Source organism: Sorex araneus, chromosome 2, assembly GCF_027595985.1.
Source record: "Sorex araneus isolate mSorAra2 chromosome 2, mSorAra2.pri, whole genome shotgun sequence".
Taxonomy (NCBI): domain Eukaryota; kingdom Metazoa; phylum Chordata; class Mammalia; order Eulipotyphla; family Soricidae; genus Sorex; species Sorex araneus.
The window spans coordinates 206,374,865-206,397,799 of NC_073303.1; the positions used below are offsets into that span (position 1 = coordinate 206,374,865).

The 22,935-nt window shown below is 47.5% G+C and overlaps 1 protein-coding gene across 1 annotated transcript; it reads left to right on the forward strand.

The window, feature by feature from the left end:
* Positions 1-1,789: 1,789 nt before the first annotated feature.
* LOC101543594 (zinc finger protein 717-like) lies at positions 1,790-20,915 on the forward strand. Its single transcript, XM_055124258.1, has 4 exons — positions 1,790-1,932; positions 7,737-7,882; positions 19,331-19,457; positions 20,783-20,915. The coding sequence occupies exons 2-4, from the start codon at positions 7,868-7,870 to the stop codon at positions 20,872-20,874; spliced, it is 234 nt and encodes a 77-aa protein (XP_054980233.1). The 5' UTR covers positions 1,790-1,932; positions 7,737-7,867; the 3' UTR covers positions 20,875-20,915.
* Positions 20,916-22,935: the final 2,020 nt, after the last annotated feature.

Consider the following 22,935-nt stretch of genomic DNA (forward strand, 5'->3'; position numbering starts at 1 on the left):
CAATTTTCTTTTTGTATAGACACAGGTTATACAATTTTGTTTTTGTTTAACCCCAAAGAAGTAACTGTTAGTGCTATGCTTTTGTGATCTGGGAGTTAATTGACCCCTAACTATATTTACTCTGGGCATCCATCATATTTACTTAAATTTAGTTGCCCTTAGATTGGCCTTAGTTCCTTATTCCCCAATTACACCTGCTGGGGGACTTGGGTTTATCTGGCGCAAGCCATAAGCTACTCTGACTTTGACATGAGACAGTCTAAGGGTCATAAGAAGTTCAATAAATTAAGAGCACGGTCATGGAACAAACTCTGACATTACCCTAAAAGAAGTAATTGAATAAGGACCCTATATGGGTTAGGAAAAGCTAGCCTGGCCGGAGGACTGCAGTCTGGGAAATATAGCGAGACGTCCCTAGGAAAAGCCACCCTCCACCGTGAGCCCAGAGACACCATCTCAAGCTTTACTTGGGGTATAGATAAAAGCCTATATCTCTCACTGTGTTCACACAAAATGACTAGAAATATTATTTTTTGGGGGGCCACACCCAGCAATGCACAGGGCTTACTCCTGGCTCCACACTCAGGAATCACTCCTGGCGGTGTGCAGGGGACCGACCATATGGAGTGCTGGGAATCGAACCCAGGTCAGCCACGTGCAAGGCAAACGCCCTACCCGCTGTGCTATTGCTCCAGCTCCTATAAATACTATTAAGAAGTAAATTTAATGATTATTTAAATGGATTACCAGTAAAAGAAAGGAGAAAGCAATATGCCCTTCGATGGAATTCAGCCCCCAGATGGGTCTCCAAGAAGGAATCTTAGAGTACTAACGCCCTAGATAGAATTCCAACCTCGGATGGATATCCTAGAAGAACTTCCCCTGAAGGAGGTGCGCTACATCTGCTCAGTGTTTGTTTATGTTAATATTCAACCATACCTATGTGCCGCCCAACCCTACACAATTTCTCTTCAGTAAAAAAATGCTAATAGAGGGGGCTGGAGCGAGTGCACAGCGGGTAGGGCGTTTGCCTTGCACACGGCTGACCCGGGTTCAATTCCCAGCATCCCATATGGTTCCCTGAGCACCGCCAGGAGTAATTCCTGAGTGCAGAGCCAGGAGTAACCCCTGGGCATCGCCGGGTGTGACCCAAAAAAGAAAAAAAATTAAAGAAATTAAAATAAATGCTAATAGAGTTGAATAAAGTGTGACTGGTTAGCAGCCTGTGGACCCGTTCCTTCACCCATCAGCCTGGGGGATGACTCCGAGGAGCACCTGACACGGGGGCGCCTGAGTTATGATTAGTACGGAGTGACACAAGGCATCAGAGTGAGGATCAGCACTGAGTTCGCTTTCCAGAAAAAAAGAAAACCCACTGTCGAACTCCGAGGGGTCCTCCTGGGATGCAGGTGGGTTTGCTCCCTACGTGGATTTTCACACGTGTCCCACATTCCCCGGGGTACAGGGTGGCGGGGAAGCGTCCCTGCCCCGGACAGCGTCCGAGTCCTCACTGCGAGCGCTCCTGGCGACAGTGAATGCCACCTGGAGGCCAGACCACCCGCGACACTGACGCCCGGCTCTCTCCGGGGCCGCGAGAAGCTCAGGGGCGCGCCCCCACCGGAGCCCGCGCCAGCTCCGGGCTTCCACCCCGCGGTCCAGCATCCCCGCCGCGAGGCACCCACAGACCCCGCCCCCGGGAGGGCGGGGCGGGCTCGGGGCACTCTGGGAAATGTAGTCCGCGCCCGGCCGCGTCCCCAGGTGCGCCGGCACTTCCGGGTTCCACCTTGCCTGGTCTGGACCAGCTTCACCCACTTCCGCCAGGACTTCCTGCTGCCGCCGTCCCGGTGGCAGTTCCCGGAAGTTGCTCCACGTGGCGGACGGTTTCCTCAGGTCCTCTGGGACGCTAAAGGAGGATCCCGGGTCCGGACGCAGGTTCGGGAGAAGCGGATCGTGGGTGAGGGGACGGGGTAGCTGTGACGGGTCTGACACGGGTTCGGGAGAAGCGGATCGTGGGTGAGGGGACGGGGTAGTTGTGACGGGTCTGACACGGGTTCGGGAGAAGCGGAGGGTGGTGAGGGGACCGGGTTGTTGTGACGGGTCTGACACGGGTTCGGGAGAAGCGGAGGGTGGTGAGGGGACGGGGTAGTTGTGACGGGTCTGACACGGGTTCGGGAGAAGCGGAGGGTGGTGAGGGGACGGGGTAGCTGTGACGGGTCTGACACGGGTTCGGGAGAAGCGGATCGTGGGTGAGGGGACGGGGTAGCTGTGACGGGTCTGACACGGGTTCGGGAGAAGCAGGGTGGCAGGGTGGGCGGGAGGGCGTCAGGAGGGGGAACAGGGAAGTGACATCGTTTCATATAGGCGCCGGCGGGTGGGAGGGTGACGCTTCCAGGCGGGGAGCGCCGCTGGCTGCTGTCAGGGTTCGAGGAGCCCCACCGAGTCCCAGACCGGGGCTGTGTGCGGAGGGTCTGTGGCCGCAGTGTTGGGGACAGTGAGGACCGTCGCCGCGTGGCGCTCTTCCCTGTGTCACGGGTTCCTGTTCCCGCCCAGGTTCCTCTTGCATCGCCCCCAGCCCCGGGAGGGCTCAGCTCTCGGTGCTCCAACGCGGGCGCGTCTTTTCTGTCCCAGGGCGGTGGCACTGGCTTCACAGTTTGGGGTTTTCCTCCTTAGACCCACCCAGGGGCTCTCTCGCTCCCTACCTGCTCCGAGCTCAGGGCAGCCGTGAGGCCGGAGAGGCAGCCGGACCTGAGCACCCAGGGTTCAGGGTGCCGGGAACAGGACACTGGGTGAAGGGAGCGGGGCGAGGCTGTGAGGGTGGAGGGGGAGCCTCAGGGTCTGTGGTTTTGGGGTGTCGGTGAGCGAGAGAAAGAAGGTGGAGGTACCCGGGCGCAGGGGTGGACGTGACCGTCAGTGGTGGGCGTGACTGTCGGGGTGCCAGCAGGGTCACAGCGTGGTTGGTGCGGGGGGGGGGGCGCCGAGGGCAGGGGGAGACCTGCGGTGGGAGGAGGCAGAAAAGCCCACCGAGAAGAGGTAGCCTGGGGCTGGAGCAATAGCACAGCGGGGAGGGCGTTTGCCTTGCACGCGGCCGACCCGGGTTCGATTCCCAGCATCCCATATGGTCCCCTGAGCACCGCCAGGGGTGATTCCTGAGTGCAGAGCCAGGAGTAACCCCTGTGCATCGCCAGGTGTGGCCCAAAAAAGAAAAAAAAAAAAGAGAAGAAGCATCCTGAGAGTAGCCTTGTTCCCGGCTTGAAGGGGGCGTCACGGGCTACCATATGTGACGTTTGGGGCATAGATGTAATTATCACACAATTAGCGCACTCCGGCTTGCCGACCAGCCAAACCATCCTAGTTGCTGCAGGCTCAAAGCTTCTGCTTCTGTTTTGTTTGGGGCCAGACCCAGAGATGCTCTGGTTTCTCCTGGCTCTGTACTCAGGAGTCGTCCCTGGTAGGGCTCTGTGGATCAGATAGAATGCTGGTGATCGAACCCAGATCAGCGTGTGCAAAGTCCAGTGCCCTGGCCATTGGACTCTCTCTCTGGCCCAGAGCTTTTAAGTTTATGTGCTATACCTGACTCCTTGTTTTGTCTTATTGATCGTTCCTCACGGCAGGTCAGGGGGCTACATTTGGCTCTTAGGTCAAACCTACTTTGATCCAAGGCAAGCAACCTACCTGCTGTATTATCTTTCCAACCCTGGATACTTTTTTTTTTTTTGCTTTTTGGGTCACGCCCGGCGATGCACAGGGGCTACTCCTGGCTCTGCACTCAGGAATTACTCCTGGCTGTGCCCAGGGGACCCTATGGGATGTTGGGAATCGAACCTGGGTCAGCCGTGTGCAAGGCAAACGCCCTCCCCGCTGTGCTATTGCTCCAGCCCCTGGCCCTGGATACTTTAAGCTGTGTTCTTGCATGACACAGAAAGTGATAGTCATCTGGTACTTTGTATAAGTCTGGCTGATTTAAGATTCTTTTTTTTTTTTTTTAAATTTTTATTAAATCACCATGTGGAAAGTTACAAAGTTCTCAGGTTTATATGTCAGTTATACAATATTCAAACACCCATCCCTTCACCAGTGCCCATATTCCACCACCAGAAACCCCAGTATACCCCCCACCCCCACCCCCTACCCCCTACTGTATAACTAATGAATTTCACTTCATTTTTTCTTTACCTTGATTACATTCCATAATTCAACACAAAACTCACTATAGTTGTTGGAGTTTCCAACCAAGAGAGACAGACCTACTACATTTGATAATTAGTTTTTCATTGCTGGAAATGAAGGGATATGTAGCCCCACTGCTACAAGTACATAACTCTCTCTCTCTCTTCTTTTTTTTTTTTCCTTTTTCCTTTTCCCTTTTTTTTTTTCTTTTTTCCCTCATCCCCCTTCCTGCGCCTCATAGTATGGTGTACGCCACGCCGCGTCGGCCAGCGTGGGGCTTTTGCTTAGTTCACAGTCCAGAGGTGGCTGGTACATTAAAAACCTTCAATATTTCAACAAAAACTTACTGTTATTATTTGGAGTTTCCCCCCCAAGTCAGACCTGTTCAAATGGAACCATTTCACATTGCTGACAATTATAAATGTTAAGTCGCACGGACGCGGCAGCGTCCTCGTGGTTTTGGATTTCTGTATAAAGTCCAGGGAAAATTCTGCCAGAAATTACATAGCCCAGCTCACAGTCCCAGTGCATTGCTGTAAGAAGTCTCTGAATTCAAAGTCTTTAGGCGCAGAGGGTCCGATTCGCGCTCAGTGGCTCCGGATTTATATGGGCCGAGGGCGTGCCGGTTACGCCCCCTTCCCATGAGTTCCTGGGAGCCCCAAAAGTAAAATCCGAATACCTGTGGGTTTGGAGTCACAGAAGATGGCGCCTGCCACATGGGTGCTGCCAGCCCGCCGCTTTCCGTGCAGGAAGACAGGGTGGGGAGGAAAAAAAAATCCACCCCCGGCAGCACAGAGTTGTAGCCCAGTTCGGTGTCCCAGTGCATCGCTATCGGATGTTGCGCTGGATGCCCGAATGTGTTACATCTTTGGAATCAAAGTCTTTAGGCGCAGAGGGTCCGGCTGATTTAAGATTCTTACCCTTTTTAATTTATTTGCATTTTTGGTGGTGGTGGTGGGAGCACCAGTGATTTTCAGGGATTGTTCCTGTTAATACACTCAGGAATTTCTCCTGGTGGTGCTCCTGGGCCCATACATGGTGGGGATCGAACCCAGGTCATCCGTACAAAGCAAAAGCCCTACCCGTTATCCTGAAGTAACAGGCCCAAGATCCCTCACTTGGATTATGGTGGTTTCTGCTGACTTCCTGAGTCAGGGACTTCTAACAGATGACAATCTTCCAATAAGAAGCTCCCATAGGAAAGCACTTTTATTCCTGTGCCTATCAGTACAGATTTCCCAAACAAGTCAAACGACAAGATCCAGGCTAATTTTTGGCGGTATTTCAATAAGTGGAAACAATACTTTCAAATCCAGTGCTGGGTGCCAGAGAGCTAGGAAGGCCCTTTGCTTGTGTGAGACTGGCCTGGGTTCCATCCTGATGGCACAGTTGGTCCCCCAGGCAGCACCAGCTGTTATCCCTGAGTCCAGAGCCAGGGTGAGTCCTGAGAATATTTATAATCTGTATATGAGTGTAAATACGTGGTGTTATTTATTTTCTTGATTTCTTCTTTGATCCAAGTCATTCACAAGCGTGTTATTTAATCTCCCATGTTTGAAGGTTATTTCTTTGTGTTTGTTTTTGTATTTACTGAGCTGATAGGTTTGTTTTTTATTTTTTCGCTTTTTGGGTCACACCTGGCGATGCTCAGGGGTTACTCCTGGCTTTGCACTCAGAAATTACTCCTGGCGGTGTTCAGGGGACCATATGGGATGCTGGGAATCGAACCCGGGTTGGCTGCGTGCAAGGCAAACACCCTACCCACTGTGCTATCACTCCAGCCCTGTACTGAGCTGATAGGTGCTGTTTGAACCCTTCGTTTTATTATTTTTTGCCCATTTAGCTTAGTTATTTATTGTTATTATATATTTTTTGCTTTTTGGGTCACACCCAGCGCTGCTCAGGGGTTACTCCTGGCTCTGCACTCAGGAATTACTCCTGGTGCTGAGGGACCATATGGGATGCTGGGAATCGAACCCGGGTCAGCCGCGTGCAAGGCAAATGCCCTACCTGTTGTGCTACCGCTCCAGCCCCAGTCATGCAACTTTTTAAAATTTTGTTTTGTTTTATTTTTACTGAGGTTCTGTGATTTGGGCCCTTACATTTATTTTGCTTTTGGGCCACACTTGGTGGTATTGAGCAGTTATTCCTGTCAGAGCTTGAGGGATCATACGGGATGCTAGGGCTCGAACCCGGGCTGGTGGTGTGCGAGGTGAGCACCCTGTCCCCTCTACTACAGTGCAGTGCTAGGGACCCTCATCAGACCCTTGCTTAGGAAGTGGCAGTGTTCACACTGGGTGATATTTCAAGTAACAGGAAAGAAGCATTGCATATTGCAAATTATTGTGTGTTGTGAAATCTATTGTGGAGCACAGTGGCCTGAGGTCAGTGAGGTAGCTTAGTGAGAAGCCCAGGCCTTCCTTACGTGACGTCATGGGTTGGATCTCTGTCACAGTGCAGCACCCTGAAGGTTATCGGGAAGAGACCTGCTGACCGTGCTCGCTGCCGCGGTGAGGTGCTGCGGTCAGCACTCCCGACTCCCTGGTGCTGGGCTGAAGGTCACAGGGAACGCATCTTGGGCCCCTGTTGGAATCTAGGCTGGCACCGTTCCTGAGCCACCTGGTTGGTGCCGCCCTATTGCTCAAGAACCTCCTCCTTCCCCCACCCCCGGTCATATATGACATAGATAACTTCTGGGACCTTAAGTTCAGTTATTGCACAATTAGCAGGCCCTAAGTTAAAACTCAGTGAAACCCATTTTGTTTCCTGAAAGAACAGTGCTGCACATTTGGGGCTTGAGCAGGTGATTTTCTCTTTCTTTGGGCCTTTGGAATCCTCTGGCTGTGCTCAGGACTTATCCTGCTCTGTGATCGAAGATTGCAGGGTGGGGGAGCCCGCATGTGTGGTGCTGCTGGATCAAACCCGGGTTGACTATATGCATGCACGCTCCTCCTTGCCTACTGCATTATGTGTCCAGCTCTGGATTTTTTAAGCTGTGTTGCCTGCATGGCAAGTGAGGTGGTCGTCAGCTGGTGCTTTGGTGAAGGCTGCTTGATTTCAGGTCTCGCACTTGAGATCTGGTTGTTGTGGCTGAGTCAAGCACTTCTTTTTTGTTTGATTGTGTCTTTTGAGCCACACTTGCTGGAGCTCAGGGCTTACTAATATCTCTGTGCTCCTGGGTCCGTCCTGACAGGCTCAGGGAAGTTGATCAAGTGGTAGAATCAAGCATGAATGATCCACTAATTTTGATCCTTGGCTGTGTTTGACCCCTATGCAGTTTGTCCCTTCTAGAGGTGTCCCAGGGTGTCCCAAGCACTGTCCCAAGTATCAGACCTCCAAACCCTCACTGTGAGATGTCACTTTTCCCAGAGTGACCTCACTGTTCCCCGAGCATCAGTGAGTGTCATCCCCAGAATCCATATTTTTAGTAGCAGGTTTTAAAAAATTTACATATAAGTATAAATGGTTTGTAAATTTGGATAATGAATGGACTCAGTCCTTAATCAGAGTCTTGCCTTTTTCTCAAGTACAAACTGTCATTTCCCACACAAGGCTCTTCTCTTTTCCAGCTAGCCCTGGTGAACAGAGAGCCCTGGACACCAGACTCTGCCCAGGAGGAAGCTGGCCCGTCCTGCCCTGACTCCTCCTTTGTCACGCCCAGATCTGTTTCTCGAGTTCTCTGTGTTTCAGAGCGACAGCAATGAATAAATCTCTGGTGAGTAGTTTTATTTTGTTTCTATTTATTTTACATTATAGTTTAGGAGTATAAAATGAATCAATTAAAATGAAAAGGCATAATACAGTAAATATCCACTTTATGAAATTATGATTCAATAAAAAAGAAGGCATGTCGATTACCAGGAGGCAGTCTGATCTTGAAGTCATTTTAGATACATGGATATATAGTCCTTAATCTTGTTTTATTTTATTTTTGGTCTCTCACTGGCTATGCCCAAGAATTATTACTAGCCGTGTGTTTGCCTGTCATTTCTGGGAGTACTCAGCCATGGGGTGCTCAGGATGTACAATACTTGGTGCTAGGGATGAAATTTGGGCCCTCTGCCTTCAAAGCATGTGCCTTGCCCATTGAGCTCTGTGTCCATCTCTGGTATGTGGTCTATCCAATCACGTGTTTGCTAGGTCATTATTTTATTTGGAGAAAAGCATGCTGCATTCTTCGTTGTTTTTTGGTTTTATTTGGGGGCCACACCTGTGCTCAGGGGTTACTCCTGGCTCTGCTCTCATTTAAAGAAGTGCTCTATCCCCTGTGATCTCTCTCTCTCTCTCTTTTTTTATTCAGCCATTGATTAAGCTGATTGAATTGGGCATGAACTCCATATTATTTTTTCTTTTTTTATTCAGAATGTTAATTTTATTTTATTATTTTCCCCCACCCCCTTGTTTTTTTAAACTTGTCATGCAATTGTTTACTCACAAAATACACAATTTTTTTATCCTTGTCTTTTTTTAAAAAAAATTTTTTATTAGTGAATCACCGTGAGGTACAGTTACAAACTTATGAACTTCCATCAAACACCCGTCCCTTCACCAGTGCACATTTTCCACCACCCAAATCCTCAATATTCCCCCTCCCCCACCCCTGTTCCAACCCTTCCCTGCCTGTGTGGCAGACAATTTCCCCCACACTCTCTCTCTGCTTTGGTTACATTTGATATTTCGACACCAGTCCCACCACCACTCAACCTTGCCAAGAAGGGAGTGCTACACAGTTTGTTTTGTATTGCTTGTTATAGATAGAATATAGTGTCCAGGGAATTCTGTGTTGTTCTTTTCCAGGAGCTTTAGTTTACAATCTCTGGGTCTTGGTCGTTGGTGAGATGACATGGTACCAGGGGCGGTTTGTGGGTGTGACTGCAGAGCACTGTCATCTCTCTCTGCCCCACATCCCACATTTTCTTCTTTCTTTTTCTTTCTTTCTTTCTTTCTTTCTTTCTTTCTTTCTTTCTTTCTTTCTTTCTTTCTTTCTTTCTTTCTTTCTTTCTTTCTTTCTTTCTTTCTTTCTTTCTTTCTTTCTTTCTTTCTTTCTTTCTCTCTCTCTTTCTTTCTCTCTCTCTTTCTTTCTCTCTCTTTCTTTCTCTCTTTCTTTTTCTTTCTTTCTTTCTTTCTTTCTTTCTTTCTTTCTTTCTTTCTTTCTTTCTTTCTTTCTTTCTTTCTTTCTTTCTTTCTTTCTTTCTTTCTTTTCTTTCTTCTTTCCTTTCCTCCCTCCTTCCCTCCCTCTCTCTCTTTCTTTCTTTCTTTCTTTCTTTCTTTCTTTCTTTCTTTCTTTCTTTCTTTCTTTCTTTCTTTCTTTCTTTCTTTCTTTCTTTCTTTCTTTCTTTCTTTCTTTCTTTCTTTCTCTCTCTCTCCTCTCTTTCTCTCTTTCTTTCTTTTTTTGCTTTTTGGGTCACACCCAGTGATGCACAGGGGTCACTTCTGGCTTTGCACTCAGGAATAACACCTGGCAGTGCTCAGGGGACCATATGGTATGCTGAGAATCGAACCTGGGTCAGCTGCGAGCAAGGCAAATGCCCTACCTTCTGTGCTATTGCTCCAGCCCCACATCCCACATTTTAATCTGGCATACATTTCTTCTGTTTTGAGCAATGTAATGGCAGTGTGAGTTTGTATATTAACTTCATGATGTTTCTCTAGAGGTGTGTATAAATGTGTACACGCTACTGTTCATATATTAAGTGCTTGTCTGCCATTTTCTTTTCTTTCTTTTTTTTGGGGGTGTCACACCCGGCATGCTCAGGGGTTACTTCTGGCATGTACTCAGGAATTACTCCTCGAGAGATTAGGGGAACATAGTGGGATGCCCAGACCAGCACACCCAACTGTGCTCAGGGATAACTCCTGGTGGTACTTGGGACCACCTGAGAAGCCAGGGTCCGATCTGGATCAGCACTGTGCACCATGGCCTTCCTGCTCCTGTTATCTCCGCAGGTGCTCAGCCAGCAGCTTTCACTGCACTTTGTATTTCAACGTAAGTTGGGTGTGGCTCCAACACAAACACCCCCACTCTCCTTGGAGACTATTCAAGGGGAGATTATCTCTCATCACTCCTTAATAAGAGAGTTATAAAAGCATTAAGTTGCAGATCTCTGAGGACATAACAGCCCTGTCTGAACTCCTGAGACCCTGTACGGAGAGGACCAAATCCAAGAATGGCTTCTTGTGCTCCTGATCCCAGATAAACTTTATTTTATTTTATATTTTTCTTTTTGGGTCACACCCGGCGATGCACAGGGGTCACTCCTGGCTCTGCACTCAGGAACCACCCCTGGCAGTGCTCAGGGGACCATATGGGATGCTGGGAATCAAACCTGGGTTGGCTGCGTGCAAGGCAAACACCCTCTCCGCTGTGCTATTGCTCCAGTCCCCCCAGATAAACTTTAAATGCTCATCCAAGAAATCCCAACAATCCAGCTCAGTTTCTTGGTTGCTCCAGCCAGTTAACAGGAAGGGGCAGATCAGCCCTGGTCCCCTTTGAGAGCAGCTCCCAAACTTCTTTGACTTGAGTTACATCCAGATCAATTCAGCATCCTGGAAATACATTGAATATACTTAAGCCACCAGACACTCGCTTGCCTTCGTCCATCTTAAATGTGCTTGGAGTTATTACGATAACCAACAATTGGGCCACAGCATCTATAGAAAATCCACTTTTTAAGAAAGTGTTGGGCATTGCATTGAATTTACAAAGTATTGTAAGGTGAAAAGACAGAAAGCAAAAAATAAAATAAAATAAAATAAAAACCTAGTAAAGAGAAAGTAAAGTGAAATTTATCAGCTACACAGGCGGGGTGGGGGATTGGGGGCTGGGGGGCAGGTTTACTGTGGTTCTTGGTGGTGGAATATGTGCACTGGTGAAGGGATGGGTGTTTGAGCATTGTGTAACTGAGACTTAGACCTGAAAGCTTTGTAACTTTCCACATGGTGATTCAATAAAAAAATTTAAAAAATTAAAAACTAAAACTTAAAAAAAAAAAAGAAAAGACAGAAAGCAGAAGGATTATGTTTTTTTTTTTTTTTCCCAGTAGAGATATACAGTGGGAAGCACCCTGGGTCTGGAGAATGCTGCAGCACCCATTCAAATTAATTGACAAAGGACGGGAGGGTCAGCAACTGGGTCACCACTTTGTCATGGGATGATGCTGGGAAAGAGGACAGAGAAGGTTAATTTTCCTCCCAGTTGTGCACTTGAGAGAAGTCTGCCCATCACAGCTCTTACACAAACTCACGAGAGAGTTTATTTTACTTTATTTAGTGAAGCAACAGTTTGCTGTTGATTGGGGGCCACACCCAGTGCTGTAGGCACTTACTCCTTGCTCTGCGCTTAGGGATCATTCCTTGCAGTGTTTGGGTAACCGTATGGGATGGCGGAAATTGAACCTGGGTCTGCAGTATGCAAGGCAAGTGCCATGCCACAGTTGTTGGTGTTGTTGTTTAATGGAACTTGCTTAGAAAGCTGTGAGGGAAGAGAAAGACAGGAAATAGATGTTTCATAGAGAACAGGTCATGAGAGCTGAAAATGCACATTTGCCTGGGAGAGAGAAAAATTCCAAGTGTGGAGGCTCTGGGGAATGGTCTCCTCGTGTCCCCCGAGGGGTTACTCCTCACTGGACTTTTAAAATTTTTTGTACTAAAACACTATGATTTACAAAGTTCTTTCTAATACAGTTGTTTCAGGCATAGAATTTTCCAGTACCAGCCTCATCATCAGTGTGACCTTCCCTCCACCCATGTTCTGTTTACCTGCCATCCTCCAGCCTGCCATAAATTTTATTATGAAATAAAATTTACTTCATAATGCTTGCTCCAAAAAATAAGAGGAATGGCAAATTATCTGATCAGAAAATGCATTTTTTTTTTTTTTGGTTTTTGGGTCACACCCGGCGATGCACAGGGGTTACTCCTGGATCTGCACTCAGGAATTACTCCTGGCGGTACTCAGGGGACCATATGGGATGCTGGGATTCGAACCCGGGTCATCTGGGTGCAAGGCAAATGCCCTACCCGCTGTGCTATTGCTCCAGCCCCCAGAAAATGCAGTTTTAAGAAAATAACTTGTGATGATTATTATATGATTTTAAACCTGTGTAAATAAATAATGTGTAATATAATAGAATGTGTATTCTCCTTTACATAACTAAGATTTCAATTCTAGCATTGGGAAAACTGGATATACATGTGTTTTTTTTTTTTTTTTTTTGGTTTTTGGGTCGCACCCGGCAATGCACAGGGGTTACTCCTGGCTCTTCACTCAGGAATTACCCCTGGCGGTGCTCAGGGGACCATATGGGATGCTGGGATTAGAACCCGGGTCGGCCGCGTGCAAGGCAAACGCTCTACCCGCTGTGCTATCGCTCCAGCCCCTGGATATACATATGAAAAAATGAACTCTGACCTCTGTCTAACACCATGCACAAAAATAAGATCAAAATGTATTAAAGAACTCAGCATCAGATGTGAATCCATAAGGTACATGGAAGAATATGTAAGCAAAACCGTTCATGACATTGAAGCTAAAGGCGTCTTCAAAGATGAAGCACCACCGACCAAGCAAGTGGAAGCCAAAATTAACAAATGGGACTAGATTAAACTTAGAAACTTTTGCACCTCAAAAGGAACAGTGACACAAGATATAAAGCCCAGGGAATGGGGAAAATTATCCACTCAATACCCACATGGTAAGGGGTTAACATCAAAGATATATAAAAGGCACTGGTAGAATTTCACAAGAAAAAAGCATCTAACCCCATCAAAAGATGGGGAGAAGAAATGAACAGAAACTTGCTCAAAGAAGAAATTCAAATAGCAAAAAGGCACATGAAAAAATGCTCTCCATCACTAATCACCCAGGGAGATGCAAATCAAAACAACAACGAGACTGGCACACATCCAGCTGGACAAGGACAACCAGTGCCTGTGTGGATGCGGGGAGAAAAGGATTCTCATCCACTGCTGGTGGGAATGCCACCTGGCTCATTTTTTTTGGAAAACAATGTGGACATTCCTCAAGAAACTAGAAACCGAACTCCCTGTGGCCCAGCAGTGCCACTTCTGGGGTCCAAAAACACACAGCAGAAACACTATCTGCACTTCTGGTCATTGTAGCACTGTTTACAGTAGCCAGAATCTGGAAACAACCTGATTGCCTGACAACAGATGAGTGGATAAATAAACTATGGTACATCTACAACAATAGAATACTATACAGCTGTTAGGAAAAAATGAGGTCATAAAATTTGCCTATAAATGGATGACTTGGAGAGTATCATGCTGAGTGAGATGATTCAGGAGAGGGACAGATATAGAATGACTGCATTCATTTGTGGGATATTAAAAAACAAATGGTATGAGACTAATATTCACGGTCAGGGAAAACAGGGGCAAGGAAGACTGGTCAATGGTTGGAAATTACCACAAATGTGTGGGGGGTGGAGGGTAGTTAAGGTAGAGGAGTGTCCAGTATGATAATAGTAGTTGGAAATGATCACTCTAGACAAGAACTTGCTGTTGGAAGTAGGTCGTAGGGAAAGGGATATACACGATAACCTTTCAAGATCTGCATGGCAGACCATACTGCCCCAAAGTTTTCCCCCAATGTGCCCAGACATGTTGCACACCAAGGATGTGTGCGAAGAATGACGGGCGCACAGAGAAACCACTCCGGGAGACAGCTGATGGCCGCTCACTTTACTGCCAAATACACATATTTTACAGAGGGTCTCGGCTTAGGAGGATGGTCCGATCACATAAAGTTTAGCATTGCTGACCTGTCACCTTTCCAACTCTGCTTTGCCCTGGCCTGATCCCAATTAGGGCTGGTTAGGAATGACGGGGGGTGGGGGGTGGTGAGACTCAAGGCCGGATGCCTGGTGCTTGTAAAATTGCCCAGACACTCCCTACTGGGTGCTATGCAGGGACAGGCCTTATCTGCTCTGCCGCCTGTTGCCATGCTCCACATCTCCCCCTTTTTATTCAGATTCAAGCCTACAGCATCAATAATAGGGAGATCATAAAAGGTTAACTCCCAGTGAAAGGTGCATTACCTTCTCATTCCCTTACTTAGTAATCCATTGAAAGTATCATACTAAATTGACTCATCAAGTTGTATGAACACAGCAAGAGATTTATTAAGCTTAAAGGTGACTCCTCCTGGGGACATCTCATGTCAGAATACAGTCCTCAGGCCAGATCAGTCCTTCCCAACACCAGAAGGGCCCTTGTTCAGTGACTTCTCTTAGGATCATGACAGAACTTGTCCATAACCATGCACTTAATTTACTATTCCCATTTTGGTGCCGGGGTAGCTTAAAGCTTGCCCTGGGTCCAGCAGTCCCTTTGTCAGGACTCTGCCCGGGTGCTAGGAACTAAGGGCAACTGAGGGTTCAGTTGAGTAAGTGGATGCCCAGGAGTGAATATTATCCAGAGTCAGTTAACTCCCAAGTCAATTATCTTCCTGTGTCTATACAAAAAGGACATTGCTTTGAAGTAAACTATGCAAAAGGACACGAGGGAAAGAGAAAAGCAATATATGCACACCCATATATTACAGTTGGGAGTCGCCACATGTAGGAAAATCAGTTGTTAGGGGCTCATTGCTGAACTGTAAATTGATGGACCAGTACCCGAGTCATCTCCCGAAGACGTGTTTGAGTAAATCTAAGTAAGCGAGGGGCTACAGCTAGTAAACAGAAGCACAGTAAAGGAGGTAAGTGAGGTCAGTGTCCATGGCGGGACTGAGGCAAGGACCGGAAGAGGGCGTGGTCATTGAAGTGTTCCCTAAGATTATCACGAATTTTAACCATATTCTTGATATTATCCTCAACTATCCCAGATTCATTAATAAAATAACATTGTTCATCAAAAAACACACAGACCCCCCCTTTGTCTGCCATGATTAAGTCCAGTGCTCTCTGGTTTTGAGGAACAACTTTAGCCAGGGAATTAACCTGACGTGGTGGAGTCAGTCACCCCCTGCAGCTGTTGGCGAAGTCTCCGCTGTCAGGAGCGTTTCAGCCCGGGCGCCAGAGGGTGGTCCCACCGAGGCAGCTAGACCAGAGGCGGCCAAGAGGGGCAGGAAAATTGCACGCATCTGTCAGATTCTGGGTAGGAGCCAGGAGAGTTCAGCTAACTGTAGAGAGTGAACTGGGGGACAGTAGCAGTTAAAAAGCAGGTTTTTACCACAGCGGTTAGAACAGTGTCATATGGTGAAGAGTCACACCAGTAAACTATCCTCTGGGGGGTTTCACTTGTAACTGCAGGAATCAGGTCTGTCACGTTCCCTCAGAGAGGGACGCCCTCTACCGACCATGATTCCTGTTCTGTTGGCAGGGTAGCCTGTGACCCATTTAAAGGCAGTGCCGCAAACTGGCTGAGAGGGGGAAACACATAGGAAAGTCTGTAGGAGTTAGTCCCTCGGGTAGGTGCTGGGGCCGGGAGGGAGCGGGGTGGTCCCTCTTGATGGCCTCTTTCAGGGGATGCTCAGACTCCTGGGTGATCTGTCACTAGAGCAGAGCCAGGACAGGGACCGATGTTCTGAGATCCGCAGCCTGCGTGCTGTTTTTTTTTTTTTTTTCCTTTTTGGGTCACACCTGGCGATGCACAGGGGTTACTCCTGGCTCTGCACTCAGGAATCACCCCTGGCCATGTTCAGGGGACCATATGGGATGCTGGGAATCAAACCTGGGTTGGCTGCGTGCAAGGCAAACGCCCTACCTGCTGTGCTCTCTCCAGCCCCCCTGCGTGCTGTTTTACGTGCCCAGCTGGAGGTCTACAGAGACCCGTCAGCCCCCTCCTGCCTGATACTTGCTTTGACTCTGAATAAAGTCGGGAAAAGCTCTGTCGTTTTCTGATGCAGGGGAGTTAGAGACACGCAAGTGGGCCCCTTGTGGGCCCCTTGGCGCCAGGCGCGAGCCTTTCCCAGGAAAGAAACCCGCTGGGAGTGCGGCTCTCTAGCTACTCCCTCCCCCAGCAGGTGACCCCAGGTCCAAGTGGGTGGGGTGCGGGAGCGTGCAGGCATCTCTATAAAAACTTTCCCAGTGAAGGAAGAGCCCGGTGGGGAGCCAGCCATGGGGAGCCAGTCATGGGGAGTGTTAAGCCGTTGAGCAGTGGTGTAGTGTCGACTTTGTCCCCTGCACACACCTACTGGATAGAGGGAGGTTACATCTGGCAGGACACCAGCTGGCTCAGGAACTGGATACGGGGGTGGGGTGGGGGCGGTGGGAACTGGTGGCAGGGGCGCAATTAGCAGGACAAAGGAAAGGCCAGAGCGGCTCTCAGCAGGGCCCTTAGAAGCAGTACCTGACTCCTCCCCACTAGGGCCCCTGGGTGAACTTCTGTCCTCTTGGGGACGTATCTGAGGCCTCCTGGGGGGTTCCCGCTTCTTCAGAAGACTTAAGGCACTGGTGAAGGCCGAAAGAATGGCAAAAATTTCAGGGGAAATTCTTTCTTTTTTTTTTTTTTTTGCTTTTTGGATCACACCTGATGATGCACAGGGGTTGCTCCTGGCTCTGCACTCAGGAATTACTCCTGGCGGTGCTCAGGGGACCATATGGGATGCTGGGAATCTAACTCAGGTCGGCTGCGTGCAAGACAAACGCCCTCCCCGCTGTGCTATTGCTCCAGCCCCAAGGAAATACTTTCTTATCTCTCACCTGAGCCCTAAAGACCAGGAACTGGATTTGGGACCAGGTGGGTTTGGTGGTCCAGGGAGCGATCTCACACACATCCCAGAAAGCCTCACCCTGAGACCAGCTCCTGTGGGAGTATAAGATTCCCTGCAGATTGTTTGCCTTGCACACGGCTGACCCGGGTTTGATTCTTCCGTTCCTTCCGGAGAGCCCGGCAAGCTACCGAGAGTATCCCACCCACAGGGCAGAGCCTGGTGAGCTCCCCGTGGTGTATTCGATATGCCCAAAACAGTAACAACAAGTTTCACAATGGAGATGTTACTGGTGCCCGCTTGAGCAAATTGATGAGCAACAGGGATGACAGTGACACTGACAGTGTTTAGAATAAGTCTTTGGAGCTGGTAGCCCCCATGGTTGTGAGCAGAGAGAGGAAGTGGGGAAGAGGGAGCGGGAGAAAGGGGTGGGCAACTCTCTGATGCTTGCCTGGCCCGACCCCGCGGGATCTTAAGGTTCCCTTGGTGTTGGAGCACAGGTATAACCCCCTGTCAGGTTGCTCCCTTGTGGCTCGAGTCTCCTTCAGCTGTTACGGGATCCACGGAACCCCGGGTTGGAGCCCACTCAGACCCCGTAGCCAAGACCTCGGGACCTATTCACTCTCCAGTCACTCAGTTGGCACGCCTCATTCCCACGTTCAGAATTCAAAGGTGGGAGGGAAAGGAGGCTGCTCCGGCGCTTGTGCTAGCACGGGGCGTGCACGAACAAAGCTCAGCGTTACACGCAAGTGCTGGGAAAGGTAGGCAGACAGACCAGGAAGAAAACGAGACAGGGAAGATGGGGGGCTGAAGAAGCCCGGTGTTCCCCCAGGTCAGGCCAGGGGAACTCGCCCGCCCGCAAACCTCACCGATTACCTTTGTCGGTGCCCCATGTTTGGGCACCAGACGTTGGGGGCAGTTTTTCCCCAGCATGCCCAGACACGTTGCACACCGGATCCGGGCAGACGAGGGGCGAAGGGTGACGGGCACAAGAAGAAACTGCTCCGGGAGACGGCTGATGGCCGCTCACTTTACTGCTAGATACACACATACTTTATAGAGGGTCTCGGCTTAGGATGGTCCAGGCACATGAAGTTTAGCATTGCTGACCTATCACCTTTCCGACTCCGCTTTGCCTGGCCGCCCCCAGTTAGGGCTGGTTAGGAAGGGCTGTTGGAGAGGTGAGACTCGAGGCTGGATGCCTGGTGCTTGTAGAATGCTCCCAGATTCTCCCCGCTGGGTGCTCTGCAGGGGCAGACCTTATCTGCTCTGCATGCTCCTCGGTTTCTCTGTAATTACAGACAATTTATATTTTTTGAGAAGATGTAGATTTTTTTCCACTTAACATCGCTCAGTGCTATAAAAGGCTTTGCTTTTTTTTTTTCTTTTTGGGTCACACCCGGAGGTGCACAGGGGGTTACTCCTGGCTCTGCACTCAGGAATCACCCCTGGCGGTACTCAGGGGACCATATGGGATGCTGGGAATTGAACCTGTGTCGGCCGCGTGCAAGGCAAACGCCCTACCCGCTGTGCTATCGCTCCAGCCCCTTTGCATTTTTTGAACCTGTCTATGAGATTAGGACACACTGTAGCCCCTCCAGAGTTATAGTGTTATTCTCACCCAGAAGCGCTCCTACACCCCATTTGCTTACCACCTCCCTCTTTTTCTCTATCATTTCATCAAATCTAAGTTTATCATTTCATCAAATCTTTTGTACTGGTATCATTTCACCAAATCTATGAGTTAGTTTTGGTGTTCTTCCTCCTCCCGTCTTCTCTAATTATTTATTTTCCACATATTGATGACTCTTATTTTCTTGGGCTCTTCTTTGGTTCATGTCATTCAGAAGCATGTTGTTTAAGCCCCACTGCTTCCAAAGTTCTTCTCAGTTTATTAATTTGTTTTTGAGCCATACTCTTCTATGCTTATAACTTATTTTTGACTCTGCTCACGGTTACTCCTGGAAATGTTGGGGCCCCATGTAGGGGGCCAGGGATCAAAATGTTGGTTTCTGTTTTAGGGTTGTTGTTGATTTCTTGTTTCGTACTATTGTGATCAGAAAATATGCTGACATGATTTTTAACTTGAAAGATTTATTAAGGCATCTCTTATAATCTATAGTATTATCCATCCTGGAGATGCTTTTTTTAGTCTCGGGGATTATTCTGAGTAAATTCTGAGCCCACCAGGAGTAATTCCTGAGTGCGGAGATAGTAGTAACCCCTGAGCATTGCCCACTGTAGCCAAACAAACAAACAAACAAACAAAAAGCCCAGCAGAACAAAAACAGTGTCACCCTGAAACAAAATAAATTTGTTCACATGTAAAGTATAGGCCAAAGTAGCATTTGTCCTTTTCCAGTCCAGTGAATGATCATGTTTGGAATATAGATCTGGGCAAGTTTTCCGTGTCTGTTTGTGGAAATATCCAGACTTCTTCCTTTGGTCCAGACTTGATGCCATTGACTGAGGAGAAATGTGTCCTTCCAGGGGATGGTGGTGTTTGAGGATGTGGCCGTGGGCTTCACCTGGGAAGAGTGGCAGCATCTGGATGATGAGCAGAGGACCCTGTACCGGGATGTGATGCTGGAGACCTACAGTCACCTGGTGTCTCTGGGTGAGTGAAGCTTCTAGTAGTAACGACTGCTATCTCCTCTCCTCTCCTCTCCTCTCCTCTCCTCTCCTCTCCTCTCCTCTCCTCTCCTCTCCTCTCCTCTCCTCTCCTCTCCTCTCCTCTCCTCTCCTCTCCTCTCCTCTCCTCTCCTCTCCTCTCCTCTCCTCTCCTCTCCTCTCCTCTCCTCCCCTCTCCTCCCCTCTCCTCCCCTCCCCTCCCCTCCCCTCCCCTCCCCTCCCCTCCCCTCCCCTCCCCTCCCCTCCCCTCCCCTCCCCTCCCCTCCCCTCCCCTCCCCTCCCCTCCCCTCCCCTCCCCTCCCCTCCCCTCCCCTCCCCTCCCCTTTCCTTTCTTTTTTTTTTTTTTTTTTTGCTTTTTGGGTCATACCTGGTGCTGTACAGGGGTTACTCCTGCCTTTTCACTCAGGAATTACTCCTGGCAGTGCTCAGGGGACCATACGGGATGCTGGGAATCAAACCCGGGTCAGCCATGTGCAAGGCAAATGCTCTACCTGCTTTGCTATTGTTCCAGCCTCCTACTGCCATTTTATTGATTAATGAATATACAGGATTGTAGGAAATTAAACTTTAAGGTTTTTGCACAGATATATTGTGACTATTTATTTACTAAAATCAAACGTTTAAGGTTGCCCGTTCATTGTTTGTTTTCATTCTTTATTATAATTTCCTGTATGCTTAAAATAATTAAATTGAGGTGGTAGAGTTACAGTAGTGCTCAATTTATAGCATTAAATTCTAAATTTACTGCATCCAGCACTGAGAAAGTGCCCATAAAGCAGTTTTATCCACATGTAATGAATCATGCAACAACTTGCAAAATATTTAGTTGTGTACATGTAGTTCAACACTTGTTGGACTTTTTGAGTTTTTTCCCCTACTGTACTAAGTGCTACAATGGACTACAAAGGGGTATGTGTGCATATTTTCACATGAATGATGATGTGTTTTGAAACCAGATACTAATAAGTGGGAGCACTTTTGGGGGTCGGGGGGTGGACTGTACCATACCTGTCAGTGCCCAGGGCTTATCCTGACTCTGTACTCAGGTATAACTCCAGGCGGGTTTGATGCACAATACGGGATATCAGAAATTGGTACCAGGTTGACCATTCGCAAGGCACGTGCCCTACCAGATGTATGACGCTTACCCACTATACTATCTCTGGCCTCGTCCTAGTTTTTTAGGAATTGTTGGATACTGTCCTTTATAAACACCAAAGCAGATGACATTCCTACCTATACTGAATTATGGTCCAGTATCACTCAGTCTTTTCCTGTCTTTTTCGTTCCTGCCATTCTCATTGGTTTCAGTTGATATCACATTGTTGTTTGGATTTGCATTCCCTTATAATCACCGACAACGAACACTTTTCCATGTGCCTACATCATCGGACAGCTTTTAAAAATTGTGTTGCTGTCACTCTTCAAATACTGTGACCTTCAGGTAAGTGCAGAAAATTTCCTTTATTATTTTTTTATCTCTAGGACATTCACTCACAAAACCAGAAGTGATCATCAAGTTGGAGCAAAGAGCAGAACCCTGGATGGTGGATCCCCCAAAGCACAGTCTCTCAGGTACATGCTGGGTAAAGAGGCTAGCCATGGGGGAAGCAGCAGAAATTTGTTATATTGAAAAATTTGTTGCTAACTTTCCCTCAGGTTCGAGCCTTGTAGCAGTTCTGTGCATGTGTGAGGCTCATGCATTATTCAGTCTCAAAATATGGTTTAGTTATGTTTCACTTTCTTAATGGATGTGTATCTTCAAAATGTAACTCCGAGTGTCTTAGAAATTTGTTGTTGGCCTTAGTGTATCTAGATTCTCAGTTCTTCTATCTTCCTTCATTCCCATAGGTGTCCTTTGAGGTTTATTTTTGTCTCATTTCAGATTTTTGTAGATTGTTTTTGGGCCACACCCAGCAATTCTCAGGGGTTACACCTGGCTCTGCACTCAGGAACTACTCTTGGTAGTGCTAGGGGAACCATATGGGATATCAGAGATTGAACCTGGGTCAGCTGTGTTCATTTCAGATGTTAAAGTGGGAACTGTTGATAATTTGTCTTTGGGATTACCAGTGATTAAAAAATTTCCTTTAGTGGGCTGGGACGATAGCACAGCGGGTAGGGCATTTGTTTGCCTTGCATGCAGCCAACCTGGGTTTGATTCCCAGCATCCCATATGGTCCCCTGAGCACCGCCAGGGGTGATTCCTGAGTGCAGAGCCAGGAGTAACCCCTGTACATTGCCAGATGTGACCCAAAAAGCAAAAAAAAAAAAAAGTTTTTTTAGTATAATTTATTCTTCATAGAAGGTTATTTTAACTAACTAATGGGTCACAGAGATCATATAAAGGTTATGCACTTTGCATGCAGCTAACCTGTTTCAATCTCAAGAGCTGCATGTGGTCACCTAATCATGACCAGTAGTGATTCCTGATCATAGAACCTGTAGTATCCCTGGGTACCGTAGTCTCTCTCACTCATCTCAGGGGTGATGTGGTAGAGAAAGCTTTGAAGATGGCCTGTATTGCAAAAGTGAAATAAAGTGAAATACTTTTTTTTTTTTTTAATCTGTGACATATCCCTTGTTCTCAGAGCTGACTCTAGGCTCTGTCTGCAGAGCTGCTCGAGAGTCCTTTTGTGTACCAGGAATTTAATTGGGTTGGCAGTGTGCAAGTAAAGTACCTTTCCTACTGTATTATACCTCAGCCCCCTCTAAAGTGAAATAAATACTTTTGACCAAGTAATTACGGCACAAAATGATGAAACAACAAAAAACCTTTTCTCATGGGGCCCTAGCAATAGTATAGCAGTTAGGGTGTTTGCCATGCCCGTTGCTGACCCAGGTATGGTCACCACCATCACATATTGTCCCCTGAGCTCACATACTGATCTATGAGTTCAGAGGCAGGAGTAAGTTATAAGAACCATAAGGTGTGGCCCAAAACAAACAAACAACAAAACCTTATATGCAGTTTTCCTGAGAAAGTAGTAGCGTAATACTTAATTAGGAATCAGTAGATATTTGACTTTGTCTAACATCAAGAAACATACTATGCCCTTAAATAAACCAGCCACATTCTAACCGTACCCTAGGATGAGGTAAAACAAACAAAAAACCAATGTATGTACACAATCCATTCCATTTAGTAACTTCTTAGTGACTGCTAGATAGTAGTCTCTTGCATTTATTATATCATAATCCATAAAATATGTGCTATTGCTATTTTCAAGCATAAGTTTTCCTGTACAAGAATCAGTACAAGATATACCCTAGTTAGTATCAGATAATGCACAGAAAAATACAGGGAATCAAATGGTAAGTTAAAATCTCTGTAGCTTGCATAATTATATGAATAATAGATAATATATCCAAATTCTTGTGGCTAAAATAGAAAACAAAAATAAGCACAATTTCATATTAGACTCTTAATGCATTTAATGCATTTATTATTTAATTCATGTTGT